The 18,719-nt window shown below is 48.2% G+C and overlaps 1 protein-coding gene across 4 annotated transcripts in view; it reads left to right on the top strand.

The window, feature by feature from the left end:
- The window catches only part of LOC147633229 (uncharacterized), a 100,801-nt gene extending 82,384 nt beyond the window's left edge, over positions 1–18,417 (top strand). For all 4 annotated transcript variants that reach the window (XM_086806244.1, XM_086806246.1, XM_086806245.1 and 1 more), the window contains 5 exons: positions 16,833–16,906; positions 16,998–17,056; positions 17,174–17,341; positions 17,714–17,770; positions 17,892–18,417. In XM_086806244.1, coding sequence (XP_086662370.1) covers positions 16,833–16,906; positions 16,998–17,056; positions 17,174–17,341; positions 17,714–17,770; positions 17,892–17,987 — 454 coding nt within the window. In that variant the 3' untranslated portion in view covers positions 17,988–18,417. The remainder of the gene's footprint in view (positions 1–16,832; positions 16,907–16,997; positions 17,057–17,173; positions 17,342–17,713; positions 17,771–17,891) is intronic.
- The last annotated feature ends 302 nt before the right edge of the window (positions 18,418–18,719 follow it).

Below are 18,719 nucleotides of genomic sequence, written 5' to 3'. Positions count from 1 at the left end.
ACAAAGATTGTTTTGTTGATGCATTGCCAGGTGAACTACCTCCTCAAAGGCCCGAGGATCATCACATAGATCTTGTGCCAGGTAGTTCTCCACCTAACAAACCCGCATATCATGTGAGTGCCGCACAACAATAAGAGATTATGAAGCAGGTTAATGAGCTTTTGGAGAAAGGTTTGGTTCAGCCAAGCTCCTCACCTTTTTGTTCTCCCGTGCTGCTTGTACAAAAGAAAGATGGGTCATTCCGCATGTATGTGGATTATAGAGCTCTAAATAAGCTCACCATCAAGAACAGATTTCCAATCCCGCGCATTGATTACATTTTGGATAAGATTGATGGCTCGGCTTGTTTCAGCTGGATTGATTTGAAGAGTGGTTATCACCAGATATGAGTGGTGCCAGAGAATGTCCACAAAACTGCATTCAGGACAGCTTTTGGATTGTATGATTTTTGGTGATGCCTTTTGGTCTCACCAATGTCCCAACCACATTCAATCGTATGATGGATAGGATATTCCGACCCCATCGAAAATTCACAGGTGTATTCTTTGATGACATCTTGGTTTTCTCCAAGAATGAGCAAGAGCATAGGACTCATTTAGCTACAGTGTTTGAAGAGTTACGGAAGCATAAACTCTTCATTAATGCTAAGAAAAGTGAGTTCTTTCTTTCAGAGATACACTATTTGGGCCACATTGTATCCAAGAATGGATCCTGCCAAGATTGAAACCATTCGAAATTGACCAGAGTTGTAAAATGTAAATGAGATACGTAGCTTTCTGGGGTTATGTTCATATTACAGGCGCTTTATAAGGCATTTTGCTATGATTGCCACGGCTTTTAAATGGACCTCAAAGGAGCAAGATGCCTTTTTGCAACTCAAGAAAGCTATCATATGTGGACCCGTCTTGATTGTTCCCGACTTGCAAAAGCCATTCACGGTGGAATGTGATGCATGTGGGAATTGTATAGGGGCTGTCCTAAATCAAGGAGGTCATGCAGTTGCATATGAGAGCCGTCGATTGCATGATGCCGAGCTTCATATGGACATCTATGAAAAAGAGCTCTTGGCTGTAATTCATGCCTTAAAGATATGGAAGCATTATCTTCTTGGGACTGAATTTGTAGTCAAGACAAATCATCAAAGTTTGAGATATTTTCTATCTCAAACAAAGCTCTTGGAGAGGAAGAAGATTAATACAGAGCAAATGGTGAGGATATTTTTGTGGAGAATATGGATGAGGCTTACAAGAAGGTAAAGGTGGCTCTTCAAAGGACTCAAGAGAAACAGAGGAAAGGAGCAAACCTTCACCGTCGATCGTTGGTTTTTGATTTGGGTGATTGGGTGCTTTTGAGATTTGAGAAGGCCAGACTCAGGAAAATGAAGAGTAAACAGAGTTTATATCCTAAATTGAGTATGTGGTACTATGGGCCTTTTTAGGTGATCGAGAAGATGAGTGATGTTTCTTATCGTCTTCAGTTACCGGATCATTGGAGGATTCATAATGCATTCCATGTGAGTCTTCTTAGACCTTTCAGAGGTGAGGTGCCTACAGATCAGGTTGATGAGATACAACCAGAGGTAGAAGAACTTGATGAGATTCTTCAACCGGAACAGATTCTGGCACATAAAGAAAGAAAAGTCAGAGGAAAAGTTTCACGTCGATATCTGGTGAAGTTTGTGAACTATTCACCTATGGATTCGAAGTGGATGAAGGAGGGTGACTTGGCAGATTCACCGAGGATACTACAACTTTACCTTGAGGCTTTTGGTTTGAAGCCTACCTTAGAAAGTGCTTCAACAGGTTCAGCTATGGATTCTGGAGTACTACCTGTTACTCAAGAGGGGGGTGTCTCCGCTCCCTTGTCACAGAGGTCACTTGGATTAGATCTGGAAGTCGCTTGGTGTTCTTATCAGCACACCCGAGATATTGAACTGACAGTATATCTGCCTATGGGATTTCTATGATATATGTGTACTAGTCACATGGTTTGATTCATGGATATACGAATCTTTTGAGAGAATGGGGACGCCTATTCTAGACTTTCGTTTGATATGCATCAGTGTTTACTCATGTTCATGATGTACTGTTGATCATGGGTCCTATGGGATGGCCATGAGCAGAGCAGGTAAAGCATCTAGGGGGACATGACTATTCACGAGGTAGATGCTCTTGATTTATGTTTTTCAGATGTTCTGTTTCAGTTGGCAGGACATGGCTTTCTTGTTGCTCTCTTAGGTTCTGTTTCAATTGGCAGATCCTTTGAATGAACAATTGAGGACGATTGCTTTGTTTTAAGAGGGGGGTATGTTACAGGACTGAGTATTTTACCTCTTTTTCTTAAGCATTGTAATTATGTTTTAAGCATGTTTAACATTCACTAATCATGTTTTGATCTGTATATGCATATGTAAGTTTGTACACATGTGTGAGGATACAGATACATGTTTAGTGTGTGTGTGAGTACATGTTTGTGCATGCTCATATGTATATACATGTGCATGTATGTTTTTGGTCTTTCTCTTACCTTGTTTCAGGAAGTAGCGGCTGAGGCACCTTGTGGGACAGCCCAGTCAGCAGTTGCACATGGCACATGTACAGGTGCAGGTGACGTGGCATCTGACTCACAGTACGGCTGGCTGACGTGGCTGCTGGCGCTGACACGTGGTTGACTGTTGGTGCTGCACAGGAGCTGATGTGGCAGGCGCTGAAGTGGTACTGCACTCAAGCAAGAGTGAGGAGCACCGTACAGCATGCGCAAAAGAAAAGCGTTGGCGGCTGGCTGCCATGTAAGCGGACAGGCGCACAAGCAAAAGAGAGAAGCAAACGCAAGTGAGAGGCAACGGGCTGCAAGAAAAAGCGAAGGAAAGAAATAGCGCCGGGCAGCCCCAAAATCGCACAGCATGGGATTTTTCGGAAAAAAAAAACCTAGCAATTTTTTTTTATTAAAAAAAAGAAGAGAGAGCTATGCGATAGTTTTTGGAAAAAAACTTTGTAATAGTTTTTTTTTCTAAGGGGAAAAGCATAGCTTTTCTCCCAAACTTGTATAAATAGGGGGCCAAGGCACTTGATTCACCACAACACAAATTGGGTGAAAGCTTCAAGGAGATCTCCTCTACGTGGAGCAAGGGGATTTCTTCTCGGGAATTGTACAAGGGCTACACCGACCTCGTTTGATAAATAAATACCTGCGGGGGCGCCACGCTTTGGGGCCAATTGGTATTTTGTGCGAAAGCACTCTAGCTCCACTTATTCTTATTCTTCCAAATTTATTATTATTCCAGTTCGTAAAGAGATTGAAGTGTGATTAAGTGTGTTCACCCCCCATCAAGTTTTCTGAGGGCCGGTTTCAGTCCCCTTCAAGAACATGCTTGCATGACGGATCTTGGACTTCTCAGTGAAGTCCTCTTCACTAAATGCAATATCAAACTGAGCCACAAAAGCAAGCACCTTAGAGGCATCAAACTCCCTATTATAGGTATCAAACTTCATTGACTTGTCCCCTGCCTTGAACTCCTTGAGCTTTTTGGCTCTCAGTGAAGTCCTCTTCACTAAATGCAATATCAAACTGAGCCACAAAAGCAAGCACCTTAGAGGCATCAAACTCCCTATGATAGGTATCAAACTTCACTGACTTGTCCCCTGCCTTGAACTCCTTGAGCTTTTTGGCATGAGGCTCAAGTTCTTGCCGCTTTCTCTTGCCCTTGTCCAACGGGGCAGCTCTCTCTGCATGAGCTTCATGGGCTATCTTAGGTGTTTCACTAAGCAAAGTGACATGGATCTTTGGTTCTTGTGGCCCCACTGCATGTGACCTCGCTGAAAGATGCCTTGTCTCGCCACGAGACAACTCAATAGGCAAGGTATTTTGGCTTGGATGCCGACCACTGTCCCCATGATGTACATACTTGGAATCCATATGGCCTTCAGCATGCATGAATCTGTTTCCTCCTGCGCCATGAGGAGTGGATGCATGGCAAGAAGTGACCGATACTTCTTCTTTATGCAAAAATGATCTCAACCTTTGAGAGGCTGGGTCTCCATGCTTCAAACGGGGTGGATTCTTGAACATAAGCTGTCCATCCTCTCCCTCTTTTAGGTCACCCTTTCGGATAAGATAAGAAAGTGCCAACTCCCTTGGCTTCTTGCCCACTTCTCAAGCCATAGACTCAAAAGTCATATCCACCATAGCATCAGCTTTCTTGGCTTCTATCACACTTTGTACATGGGGGTCCTCATGCAAGAATTTCAGCTCTTGCTCCTTTGCCTTCAGGAGCCTCTTCCTGTGATCCAACTCAGCCCTCAATGCATTGGGCTCTTCCTAATGCATGGGTTCTTTACCATGTGATGGCTGTCCCATGAATGCACTGTCATAGACTGTCTCAAGAGGCTTATGCCTTCCATGCAATGCATTGGAATCCCGTGAAGCACTTGATTGGCCCCTCGAATTCGGCACTTCCAATGGGTGGCCCTGGCTGAATCAAGTGTTCGTACTTGCTTCCGATCTCAAAACTCCGTGTCTCCTCTTGAGAAAGAGAGACGACCGGGCTTTGATAGGCAAAAGTGTGACCGCTCCCTACAAGAGGCCTACAGATCGGAAGACAATATACAGATATTTAGAACACTTAATTTAACTGATATTAAACAATGGAAACAACATCAGCAACACAAATATTGGAAATATTGAAAATACACATACCAGCACTGGGGCCGGAAACGGCCAGTCCCCCCCCTCAATACATTTTGTATTTCTTGGAGTATTTATATGTACAAGTGTCACAGGCCGGATAGGCCAGATTTCTCCACCAAGGAGTGAATACAACCAAACAAACTGGTTCAAGTCGATGAAGATGTGTTGGTTGAAGTAGCCTCAAATCACAGGCTCATTCCCACCTTCACTGGGTGCACACCTGCCTTTCACTGGTCTTCCGGGACTGTGCACAAACAGGCTTGCTCGTACTAACGGAGGCAAAGTGGTACACCACGGAGGGAACATTTCTCGGTTCTCCCAGATAAGCTTTGCACTCGGTTTTTCCCCTGGTTTTTTGCTAACCTGCACTGGCCCTCTGAACCTGAGGGCGTGTTAGCACGCACACATAGGGGAAAACAAACCAACAAGAAAATTTCCAAGGAATGGAAATGAAAAAGAAATTCCTTGTTCCATGAGCTAAGCGGCTCGCTGAAGCTCACGCTCCCCCCTTGCTCGCACTGACTGCACGCCTTCCCCCCATTCCCGCCATCGCGTCTGCCCCCCCCCCCTCTGCCTGCCCTCGCATTTGCCCCCCTCCCCCACCTGGCTGTCCTGCGCGCCCCAGCGCTGTAGCGCGCGCCGTCCCCTGCTCCTGCTCCTCTCCTTCGCGCCCTCCCGTTCTTCTTCAGCGCCCTGCCCCCCCTTTCGCCGTCGTCGCCTTATCTTCCCCCCAGCCCCCTTTTTCGCGCTGCTTCCGTCTCCCCCTAGGGGCTTTTTTTGTCTTCGCCGCCTTTTCCCCCCCCTTTTTTTTTCTGATTTTTCCGTCCCCTGGGGTTTTCTTTTTGCCTTCCGCCTTCCCCCTCCGTCCTTTGTGTGCAGCTCGGTTCTTGCAGGACTCTCCGCATTCGCTCCGCCTTCGACATAGCTTCAGACACTGATGGAGGCTCCTCCCGCCCCACCTCAAAGGGACTCTCCCGCAGCCCCCTCGCCCGCCCCTGAGGATACCCCCATCAGGCTTTCTCTTTCGCCAGAAGAGGAAGCGAGCCTCGCCGTAGAGGTGGAACGCCTCCAGGCACATTCCACCATCTACCGTATAGTCGGCACTCGCCCCAGCAGAGGGGAGATCCGGGATCTTCTCCAGGCCCGCCTTCTTGCAGATGTGGGCAAGATCCTGGACGTTCAGCTACTGGGTCGTGGACACTACCGGTTCCCGTGAGGAACAGCTTTGCTCCCCTCCAAGAGGAGACTCCTGCGCCGACTAAGGACCAGGAGATGCCAGCACCCCCTCCTTCACCCCCCCCCCACCCCAGTCCCCCCCTACCGCCTCGCTTCCACCTTCGCCTCCTCCCGTCCCCACTCCGGTTTCGGCAGCGGCTCCTTCTCCACCCCCCTTGCCCCCCCCTCCTCCCCCCCCCACCCGCCTCAGCTCCCCGGGAGGCCCTGGCAGTCCCGTGGCATTCACCTGCAGTCCGGAGGGCTCTGAGCACCGACCTTGCTCAGCACCGCAGAGGAGACTTACCATGCCGATTCGGGCTTCACGGGTATCATCTATCCGCAGTCGGCTGAGTCGCCTCGGCACTAGACAACGCTCGGAGGCTGTTGATTACTCCTCCACACGGCTTTTTGGAGCAGAGGGGCCCCATGAGCCAGCACCCATCAGAGTTCATGTAGTGATACCTCCGGCCCGCGGGGAGGAGGCACTTGATTCAGCGGTGGCCTTCTCGTTCCCTCTCTGTGGCCCATGCGACCGGGAGTGGACTTTGGAGCTCGCTCTTAGCACTTTGAAGACTCAGGCAGTTGAGTTTTCTCACCATGTGAGCGATCTGGAGGTGTTAGATGTGATAGGCGGACTATGGGAGTTGGCTCATTTTTTCTTGGATCCCGGCAGTGTGGATGCCTCAGGGATTCGTCATTTGGTCGTTCGCATAGTGGCAGACTTAGCACGCGACTCAGGATATGTATGCATACACGAGGCTGCTCTGTCTGAGCGGGAGGCAGTCGCCATGGGACATAGCCATTGGCGCCTGATCCGTGATTCTTGCAGTACACCGGGTGGGCAGATTTGTAGCCGCTCGGATGGGGACTATTCTCCATCCAAGCCGCTTGCGAAGGCCCGCCGTATGGCTGAGACAGCATCCACCTCAGCAGGTCATCCATGAGGATCATTTCATGGAATGTACAGGGCCTTGGCGGAGCACATTATATACGCTATCGTGGTTGCTTGAGGCAGGAGCTTCAGAGATGCTTGGTTGGTGGCAGTATTGATATTTTGATGATGCAGGAGCACCACTTGGGTGAGAGCAGGATCCGGAGATATGGTTCGGTGATGCCTGGTAGATGGGACACCTTTTGGTTTGCAGGGTTTGGCCCTTTGGGTGGACAGGGAGGAGTATGCATGGTCATTGCAGATGTATGGCGGCAGGCCATTGTGGATCGAGGGATCATTGTGCCTGGGAGAGCACAGTATGTCATTCTGAGGATGCATGATGAGCTCTTGGGCGTGCTCAACGTCTATGCGTCCAACCATGCTAGTGCCAGAGCAGAGTTCTGGACCCAGGTTACGGATGCATTGCCAGAGGCCGCACATTGGTGTGTCGGGGGAGACTTCAACATGCTTGAGGACCCGGCCGATAGGGTGGGAGGCAGTCATGTTACAGTGCATGGCACGGAGCTTGCAGCTTGGGAGCGATTTTTCATGTCACTGAGGATCACTGATGCATGGCAGCATGGGGCCTTCTCCCGCTCTCAGGACAGTCTTACTTTCTCTCGGTCGGACTGCCGACAGGGAGGGACTAATCTATCACGGATTGATCGCTTTTATGTGGGCGATTGGTTAGAGGAGCGAGGGGGCTCCGTTGGCATTCTCGCTGGCACCACATTTTCAGACCATGCGCCAGTTATTTTGACACTTGAGGAGAGGACACGGGAGCCCAGCTTGCAGTTGAGGATCCCAGAGAGGGTACTTACAGATCCTAGTCTCGCTGAGGATATTGAGAGGATCTGGCATGATAGTCAGTGCTCTGACCAAGATGCAGTAGGCCAGTGTGCCCAGGGACTTATCGAGCTTAGCTCTTTTCTGCACGCTGCAGCTTTGACACGGCTGGGAGAGACTCGCGAGCGGGAGCATCGGCTGAGACGCAGCCTTGCTTCGCTTCAGCGCCTTCAGGAGCAGCAGCCTGCATGTGAGTGGGTGGCGTCCCAGCTGAGCCAGGCACACCAGGGGGTTAGAGAGGCAGAGGAGCAGAGACATGAGTTTTACTATCGTCGCCAGCCTCTCAGTGGACGCAGCTTGGTGATAGAGTGACAGGGGAGTTTTTTGAGATTACTGGACCCCGCCATGCTCGAGCAGGGGTCCGTCAGCTTGGGAGGCCGGACAGATCGGCAGCTACTGAGCCCAGGGAGATCAGAGCCATTGCCACTGGGTTCTATAGAGACCTGCTTTCAGCGGAGCCGGCCACTGAGGCTCGGGATGCTTGCAGACAAACTGTGTGGGCCCATGTGCAGAGGAGGGTCACAAATCGTATGCGTACAGTTCTAGGTGAGCCTCTTTCAGAGGTTGAGCTTGCTGAGGCCTTGAGGGTCCTGCCGCGCCATAGTTGCCCAGGGGAGGACGGATTGACGCCTGCCTTTTTTATGCGCTATTGGGACCTTTTGGGGCCAAACCTCCGCAGGGGCTTTCAGTATGTTTTGGACACTGGGGTGATGCCACAGAGCTTTTCAGAGGGCTTGATCTTTCTTATCCCCAAGAGGGAGGGAGTATCAGATGATATTCGGCATTGGAGACGGCTCGAGCTAGATTTCTTGGTGAGGACTTGGTCGTGATGCTTCTCGATTTTGAGAAAGCATACGATAGAGTCGATTGGGGTTTCTTAGAGGGCACTATGCTTCGCCTAGGCTTTGAGCCAGGTTGGATTAGAGGGGTGGTGGCTCTGTATTCCACAGCTCGTAGCCAGGTGTTGATTGGAGGACAGGGGGGCGGAGTTTTGAGCTAACCAGATCAGTCCGTCAGGGGTGTCCTCTCGCCCCGTTTCTTTTTCTCTTCTTTGCTGAGGCTATGAGCATGTATTTGACGGCAGAGGAGGTTGGTTTGAGAGGACTCCAGCTCCCAGTCCGGGGGGAGGACCTGCTCGATGCTGAGTTTGGTGACGACACAAGCTTATTTTTGCATGGCCAGGAGGCCAATCTTCTTCGGGCAGAGCAGTCGATCCAGGTTTTTAGTGCAACTTCGGGAGCATTGATCAATTGGCGCAAGACAGTGGCCTTTTGGATCAGTAGCGCTCCCACTCCGGCATGGAGCCCAGACCCCCGGTTTTAGATGGATTCCTCCTGGCACAGCAGTGCGATATTTGGGATGCCAGATTGGGCTAGATTTGTCACCTGAGCAGCATATTGCCCCGCTTCTTCTGAGCATTCGGAAGAAGCTTTTGTATTGGAGTACAGCTCGGCTATCCTTGGCTGGGAGGGTGGTGGTGGCAAATCAGGTGCTTTTAGCGACCATGTGGTACATTACGTCTTGCTAGATCTTCTTGAGCTCTTGCATCAGCCAGGTACAGAGGCTGATCAGGAACTTTCTTTGGTTTGGGCGGGACGGTCAGCCAGCCCGGGCAAAGGTTGCTTGGGCAGTTATCACACTTTCGCTGGCCCAGGGAGGCTTGGGCATTATAGATCCAGTCGATCAGAGTAGAGCCTTATTGGGGAAGCTTATTGTTCGGGGGTTGCTTCCAGGCGCTGAGCCTTGGAAAGAGCTTCTTTTGCAGCGGCTGCAGGCTCGGGCTCCCCCAGCAGGGGGCACTTGGGCACCAGAGATTCGATGGATCTTCATAGAGATGAGGAGGACAGGCCTCAGTAGAGGATGGGAGGACAGATTTGCCTTGAGCATCCTGCGAGCTTGGGAGCTGCTGAGACCGGGGCTATCTCAGAGACCTCCTTCTTGTGTTGAGGAGCAGGCCAGACAGCCGCTCATCTGGAGCCCAGCGGTTCGCACAGAGCAGGGTCATATGCTGGGTTCTCAGCCTCGTCTAGCCTGGGGACCTTTGGCGGCAGGCCCAGCACGTAGCTTTGGAGACTGATAGGCCTTCTACAGTCTCCCAGAGGAGATCCAGGTGGAGAGGCTGAGTTACTTCAGAGGGGGGTTGACTATGAGGGATGACATTCAGGAGGCACTCACAGAGGAGTGGTTCACGCCTCTCGAGCTAGTGGCCCCACGGTGGATGGGAGCCTTTACACAGTTGGAGATCCTGATTGCTGTCAAAGCTTGTACTCAGGATGGCAGATGCCTCTACTATGAGATTCAGGATGAGGGCAGACTTGAGAGAGTGGAGGTGGAGTCGCCTTTGGTTGCAGAGTGCACCTTTCAGAGGATACGGGTAGTGGCCGCCGCTTCTCGGAAGTGGCATATTGACCCAGACCCTGCAGATGTGCTCCCGGATTGGCGCATATGGGCATATGCAGCGCGCCCCGTGGGACCCTGGTGAGTACGAGTGGCATGATCCTTATGCATCCCTTGAGGCCACAGAGATCACCTTTTTCCAGTATACTGTTCGGTTGGGGCGGCATATTTTGACAGCGAGGAGGATGGTCTCTCCAGCTGCAGCGGGGCACTGGCGGCTACAAGGACTCTCATAGGAGTTCCTGGAGGATTTTTGGGCCCAGCTCTGGGCTAGTCGACAGGCCCGGAGGATCTCGACTTTCCAGTGGGCTAGTCGCCCCCACAGGGGCTCAGCAGTTGGCACCTGGCTTGTCTACAGCGGTCTTCCGGCGGCCTGCGTCCGATGCGGCCACCCTATGGAGACACAGAGACATTGCCTATGGGACTTCCCTCAGGCGCAGCAGATTTGGCTGCAGATGCTGCGTATTCTCCCCCCCCCCTCTCTCCAGAGGGTATGTATACGTGGGGTGCCGCTGCTTGGTCGACTTCGTCAGGGATCCACCTATCCACACCCAAAATAATAATATGACCAGCCCTTCATGTGAAAACACTGACTTTCAAATATAATAAGTCACTTTAATGATAAAATCTCATGGTGCTCATGCGGTATGGCCATCTTTCAGGCCAAACCATGCCAGTAAAGTGCTCTAGCTTTCTTCTGTGGAAAATCCCCGTTCACACCTTGGTTGCGCTAAGCGTCTAAAACACTAATCAAGACTGGTGGAGAGACCAAATGGTGACATCAACCGTCTTATAAAGGAGTTGTCCGCAATTGTAGAATCCTGATACCACTAAAATATCCTTCAAGAATAGCAAATCCACTGTCTATCCATAATATTTCATAATCCATGCATTAAAGCCATAAATCTAGATCCACGATCCATAAATCCTGATACAAGCACAAGAGCCAACTGTATCAAGAAACAAACTGTATCCATATCATGGGTCAACAACTTTGATAATAGCCAAACACAGGAACATGAGCCAACTGTGTCCCAAATATCCATAAATCCATAACCAGACACAGGCACAAGAGCCAACTGTGTCTCAAAATATCCATAAATTCATAAGTAGCTGTAGTACCTGCAAAAATAAAGAAGCAGCATACATAGCCACAAAACATCTTGCCATGCCATTGGACTGCAGAAGGGCACCATCCCTATGATCCATACGCATGCCCAAGCCAAACATGCTTCACATGTCCATATGGTCCATCAGGGCAACGACCCATGAGTGCAATATATCATAAGATAACAATAAATCATAGGCATAGAGATCCTGGTTCTCCATAAATATATCCTGGTTCAGAGATAGTTTTATAGGCATTTCGGTCGCCAAAAGAAATCCATAGAGATATCTAATAAATCCTCGATCCATAAGATATCCAATAAATCCACTGTAATCCACAATATACTCATATTCCAGAATCAGCCAGTCCATGATACTGATGAACAATTCATAGTTCTGTAACCGCATATGCGGAATATTCTAGCGTCCCATACCACCAGAATACTCCCCATATGAGATCCTTATGTAGGCGACAATTCTAGCATCCCATACTGCTAGAAGCCTCCAGTACACAAGACCAAAACCATAAACCATTCATCAAAACCATAGAGAAGCCTTTTCCAAAATCCACTGCATCCCAAATAAAGGGAGCCAGAAACATACTCCATCCAATCAAAAGGAGCCAAAGATAACCATATAGATGTGCCAAACCATCATATATGTATAAATCCTCGAACGGAGATATACTGGAAATATAATCCATAGTCCTCAGATATATTCGTATGAAAAACCATATAAACTAAGCTTTTCAACCATAATGTTTACTTGAAATAATTCAAGGCAAACAAACAACACACAATTCTCCTTGTACAAGCATACAAGGGTTAAGTGTCCAAAAACACTTCCAACAAATTTCAAAAAGCAGCAACTTTGTAAAACTAAAAGTATACTTAGCTTTTCTTTGCCAGGTTCATCATGCAGCCAAAAGAAATATCTTGTCAGCATACGCATAAGATATCTTGAGAGATGGCTCCATATAGCTTGCCCGTAAGCTTGATTTATAATCCACAATAATCCATATGGAAGAAGTGCTGAACACGGGCACATAAAACCAACTCCATATTCCAAGGATAAAATATGTGAATCCATAAATCCTTAGACCAAGCTGTCTACTGCTCATGCCCATGACTGCTCCCATAAGCTCAATAACCAAACTGTTCGTCAATGTAGTCCCCACTTCTGATCTTTTCTCTTTCCCATTGTTGGAAGGAAGCCTCTTGCTTCCGAGAAAGCCTTTGCTCTGATACCACTGTCACAAATAGCGGGAACCCGGTACGACAATAATAATAGACCAACACTTCTAATACCAAACACAACCATAAACAATACAATAACAATAACACCGCACTGAGCCGGAATGGCCAATCCCATGTAGGAACTTCTTTATAGATAGAGAAGCTTTTACAAGATACCAAGGTGCGGGTGCACACAACACCGGATTTTCCACAAAGCCTCAGCACAAATCTTGCACACGTAAACTATCTCGTGCCAAGATACAAACGCAGCACCAAAGTCCATTTGATAAACTGTCTCAAAACAGTCCCATAATCAGCTCATAAACTGTCCATAAAACAGGCCGGTAAGAAGCCCCAAAACAGCCCCAAATTTCGTGCCAAATCAGCCCCAAAACAGAGCCATAAAATCAACACTAGAAGAGCTCTCAAATCAGCCCAAAATAGTCCCGAAACAGTCCCAAAAGAGCCCAAAAAAGATTGGACCAGCCATGTCAACAAGCTCCGGGAGAAAGCGACCAGCCATGTGGCTGCCCTGGAAGAAGTTGACCAGCCACTATGGGAGGCCTAGAAGAAGTCGACCAGCCTAGTAGAAGTCATGGAGCAAGTCGGCGAGGTGAAACAGTCAGTCCCAGGTACATGGCAAAAAGAGAGAGCTGGACTTTGCCTAAAATATCAACTTTATGCTTTCCTTGGCTTGTACTCCAAGTTTTGGCCAAAAAATATCAACTTTTATGCTTTTCCTGGCTTGGTGCCCAAGTTTCATCTAGGCGCCTTCTTTTGTCCACCTGTCCACGCCCAAAATAATAATATGACTAGCCCTTCATGTGAAAACACTGACTTACAAATATAATAAGTCACTTTAATGATAAAATCTCATGGTGCTCATGTTGTATGGCCATCTTTCAGGCCAAACCATGCCAGTAAAGTGCTCATGCTTTCGTCTGTGGAAAATCCTTGTTCACACCTTGGTTCCGCCCAGCGTCTAAAACGCTAATCAAGACTGGTGGAGAGACCAAATGGTGACAGTCCCCTTCTAACTTCTTCTACCGAGACTGAGGTCGACTTCAGGAGTTGAATCCTTTGAGCCAAAGACTTCTTTGCTGCGGGAACTGAATGGCAAATTTTGCTAAAACTGCTTGGAAATACATGAGTCACCCCTGACCTATTTGTGGAATCCTTTCACCCACCGTCTCCATCGTTCTTAAATCTCTGAACCTCCTAAGGTGATGTTGGAGCAAACTTTTGTCTTCTTCTGTGGAAGAGAACCCCCTGTTGCCAGTTGAAGCCCAAAACTCCATTTACTCCTTTGATGATGGATGTCATTCTTCCCCAGAGAACTCATGGGTAAAACGTGTATGCGTTGCAGATGGAAAATGCTAGACTGACTGCTAGGATGACTACTATGCTGATGGAAGCCCTATGCAACCCTATATGCTGTGCAAGAATGCAGATGGATGAGTTATTGATGCATGCCGAAGGGGAAAACCGTAAGGATGGCTTGCAAGATCATGAGAACTAGGTTTAACTCAACGGAAGCGACTAACATGTTGACTTACTGAATGACCTTATGGAATAAAAATGATCCAAGGTTGGTTACCTTGTAACGCTCTGATACCAATGTGACATGTAGGGGATAGATCTCTGCTGAATATCATCCTCAAAATGAGAGAGATATGCTGAATGCTAATGATGATGTCTCCAATGTTGAGGTCCACCCTTGGATGCCGGCTTTCCTCTATGTAGGAGGTAGGAAATGAATTGAATGCTGATTATGCTGAATCTACTGCTGATCTGCTGACTCCCAATGCTCCCAAGGAAGGAAAACGCTGAGAAGAGAAGATATGATGCTGACTGTATGCTGAACTGTATCCTCTTGTCTCCTAGGAAGGAAAACGCTGAGAAGATCCAGATATCTAATGCTGAAATGATGCGCTTCTATTTATATGGTGAGCTGCTGTGCTGGTTGGGTACTTGACCCCTCACGACTGCAACAAATGCCTAAAACAGGCTGTTGGCTGCCATAAACTTCTGTCGGCTGGTCACAACAGCCCCGACCTTATACAATGAATGCTCTAAATGCTGCTATATACCTTGTAATTGCTATTGGTGCTGTACAAGCCCCAAACACGTGCTTATGCTGTGATTAATGCCTCGATTAATACTTGGATTAATGCTTAAATGTCCTACTTAATGCTTATTGATTCTAAGATATGCCATGTCACTGGTACACTTGATGGGTGTGCACGTGACAAGTGGGACTTGCGGACCCCCGGTCTTGGTGTTAAAGTCCCCGAGCAGGACTTCCCCCAGCTGTGAGAACTCCATAATATCCCCATATAATGGTAAGTACGGTGACTGGCCATGCCGTGCGGCGTAAGGGGAGTGGCGCAGTGCAAAATAACACACAACAATGTGGATGACAGTCACCGCTAAGCTGTAGCCGCACCCAAAGATACTGTGCATCCTTGTCCTTCCGGACGACGCCGAGAATCTATCAGAGATGGGATCTAAAAAGGACAGCTACCCCTCCTGAGCCACGTACTCATCCTGATGTGCGGGTCTTGCCTCTGAAAGCTGACTCCCACTCATACCCGGCCATGTATGGCAAGCCCCTCTGAGGGCTCTGATGAGTCTCTGTATAGATAATGACATCCTTGCCTGTGAGAATCTTGCTCAAATCTCTTGGATTCGACCATAGGGTGCCATTGCAGTTCCATACTGCTAATCTCAAGTGTTTGGTCTCATAGACCCCATGTCTCTATTTGGGATGGCGCTTAGTGATAATGACCCTACCATCTTTGTAGATAGCCCACTTGTCCGCTCTACGGGCCTCATGAACTATCACCATTGCCTCACGCCGGTGTGCCACCTGTGTTGGGGTGAAATCATCCCCATGTACACCTGTTTGCCCTTGAGGGCAGCTCGTCCGTCTAAGAAAGCGTGTCTGCTGGTGGCATCAGGGAATCTGATGATTAGGGGCCACTCTCGTGTCATATCCTTGCCTGCCTTCATGTATCTGCAAGGGGGGGGGGGGGGGGGGGGGGGGGGATACCGTCCACTCCTATCATTTGGCAAAGCGTCATGGCTTCGGCCTTGGGGGAAGCCCCCACCGGTAGCCTCCGCACTCACACATGGAGGGCCCTATCCTTCCTACGTTTCTCCTCCTCCAGAGTCTCATGTATGATGATCTGTGGGGGTTTGTGCTTCACCACCTCCACCCAATCTTTCTTGGTGGTCTGCAGTTCTTCCAGCAACTTATCACTCGCAGCCTTCAGCTGCTCCAAGTCCGTTCCAAGTCCCTCCTGACTATTCAGTTCCCCTTCCTCCACTGTATGGTCCTTGACAATAGCCTTTAGGTCTTTCATTTCTGCCCGGAGTTCCCCTATCACTGGGGCAGCCTCTGGCCTTTCCTGTTGTTGCATCTGGGTCTCTTTCAACATCTCCTCCTCCTGGCAGTTCACCTTTGCTGCCAATTCTTCATCTTGTTATTCTTGCCCTGTATCTCCTTGCGGAGGCCTTCCAACTGTTTTTCATGTTGGTTTAGGACCCTGTCCAGCACCTTCTCCAGCTCCTGTAGGTTCATCCTGGCTATTTCCCCTAGTTGCTGCCTTGGGGGTCTGAGCAGGGTGGGTGTGATAACGGAGGCGGAGGGCATGTCCGCAGCGCGGACAGCAAAGATGGTGGACAGTAGCGCAGCTGGGCACACGCAGCACATATGGCAAACAGCAGCGAGGCAGAGGGCGAACACCTAGCACTTGTTGCCCATCGCTAAGTGCGCCCCTTGCTGCCACTTGTGCCTGCCCATTGCGCTGCTGTTGGTGTCGCACGTACCCAGCTACACTACGCCAGCAGTGCGAAGCACGAGCAGGGCAAGGTGCACAGGTTCACGCCAGAAGAAATTTTTATTAATGTCTTCAAAAGACCACTAGGGTCTATGAGATGAAAAAGGTGTTACAGAGTATCCAAGCGTTACACTGATCCTGGTAAAACAGAAAAATAAAACACTGGAAGGACTACTAGCTACAAATACAAGTAGCATCCTCAAGAGTACAATAGCATGATGACCTAAGGTCCAAGGAACATCAAGCTAGGGTGGGTTCTCATCCTCCTCCTCAGGAACTGTGTAAAGGGCATCAATGTCCACATGTCCTGTGTGGGCATCTCTATATCGCCGGAGCATCTCCTGGACTTGGAGGCTGACGGGCGGAGTGCCCATGCGGCCCAGTAGGTCTTGGGCGCCTAGCTGGCTGCATCAAGGGGGGAGAGAGAGAGATGATGATGATGATGATGATATTTTATCGTCCACAGGAGGCCGAGAGAGAGAGAGAGAGAGAGAGAGAGAGAGAGAGAGAGAGAGAGTTCCTACTAGTTTCTTTTAATCTCATGCATTTTATAAGTACTTCTCTGATTTGTAGCTTCAAGGAGGCTATAGACCTTGCAGCAGAAGGTGATTCTACAGAGATCGACATGCTTGTAGGTGATATCTATGGTAAGTGATTAATTCCTATTATATTTTTTATTTAAGCTACACGGTATGTAAGTGGTTCCTTTTCAGCTATAAGATTGTTGCAAATGATTAGGGGGTGATTATTCTGAAATGGATCTTGCTGCAACAACGGTTGCAAGTTCCTTTGGCAAGGTAACTTCATAATATCCATTTTGATGATTGTTTCATGCTTTTTAAAAGCGTGCTAGAGTACATTGTTACGATGCATGGAGGATCTTATTGCTTCTTCTTTTTTGAGTTGAGGTGTAGCTTGTGCAACCAGCAAGAAGGGCTGCAGCCTTGAAAACCCCCCAGCACCTAGCCAAAGCAGCTTTGCTTATGATCACCAATAATATTGGGTCCCTTGCTAAGCTGCATGCACAGGCTACGGGTGTAGAGCATGTCCTATTCACTGGCAGTTTTATGCATGGCAACAAGGTAACTTACACTACATCATTTGTTTTCTTTGCTTTGTGTTATTTGGAACAAGTGGAATCACTTATTCACTTAATTTGTAAGCCTGGATATATTCCAATCTTGAGAAGGAAGGAGTGTGCACGCGCGCGCGCACGTAGGCGCATGTTTGCTTTGATGATGTATTTTCATGCACTGTCAAGTGCTTCAAGCGAAACTAGCATCCCCATTAATGAGGGTAGTAAAACCACCATAGCTTTTGTTCCTGTCGGTGGATGTATCAGCTTCAAAAATTCTGGAGGTCTTGAGGCTTTTATTGTGTGCATCATGTGAACTAAATGCTCCTTTGAGCAATGATAACTTTTGCGTTTGGTTTTGCATTTTGAGGTGTATCAGTTGGCAATGCGGCTATTGGCTGTATCCATGGAGTTCTGGTCAAAAGGGCAAATCAAGGTGTGATCTTTTTGCAAAGTCTTAATGATTTGTTATGTCCATCTTCTCTCAACATAAACTGATTATATGCTACATCTAGTAGGGATCTTCGCACTACAAGTAACCTTCTTGTTTTGGGTAGGCTATTTTCTTGCGACATGAGGGCCATGCAGGAGCCATGGGAGCATTGCTAAGTGCCTTGGATCCCGCGAATCCAACGGATGCCTTGTTAGCTTGATGAAAAGGATTCTTAATAGAGTTGCTTGCATGCTAGCTCATGCAGATGGAACCACAGATTAAAATAATACAAGGCTCCCACGAGATCCCAAAGGCCCTGATTATACACCTTTCTCAAATTGTGATGCTGTGTACTGCGGAAGGTTCGAGACAAGTTTCTTCTGCAGTTTGGAATCAGAAGATGGATAAACAGCGGGAAGAGCTTATTATGGGACTAATAAAGCAATTCCAAAGACCAATCAGTTTGTATGAGCAGTGTACATGTCATAAATTTTTCAATTAGACACCATGTATTCTCCTGCTATTATGATGCTAAATCCCCTCATACAAATCACAGTATGAGATATCCAGGAGAACTCTATGCATTCAAATCTTGATGTTTTTGCTGTAATAATGGGAGCCTTTGCCCTTTTTACATCTTTTTCTTTAAATCCTGTGCATGCTTATAAATGTCTCCATTGCCTGTGTGAACCCATGTGTGCACCGTCGCACACATTCAGACACTTTTATACATAAAAAGAAACCAAGAATTGAATCTCTCCATTGCACAGAAATCTCTCTCCATTGTGCATGTATGCATGGCATGTGTGCGCGTGCAAGAGGATGAGTGGGTGTCCCTCGATGAAGGTTGGGCATGAGGCCATGGATGTGTGTTTTTTAAAGCTATTTTCTCCCCTCTAACCGTATGGTGTATTGAATGTAGCTATCTTTTCATTGGGAGGGTTGATAATTA

The sequence above is a fragment of the Cibotium barometz genome, chromosome 12, assembly GCF_041138505.1.
Source record: "Cibotium barometz isolate CiBa-2024 chromosome 12, ASM4113850v1, whole genome shotgun sequence".
In the NCBI taxonomy this organism is placed as follows: Eukaryota; Viridiplantae; Streptophyta; class Polypodiopsida; order Cyatheales; family Cibotiaceae; genus Cibotium; species Cibotium barometz.
This window is presented reverse-complemented; position numbering and strand designations above follow the sequence as displayed.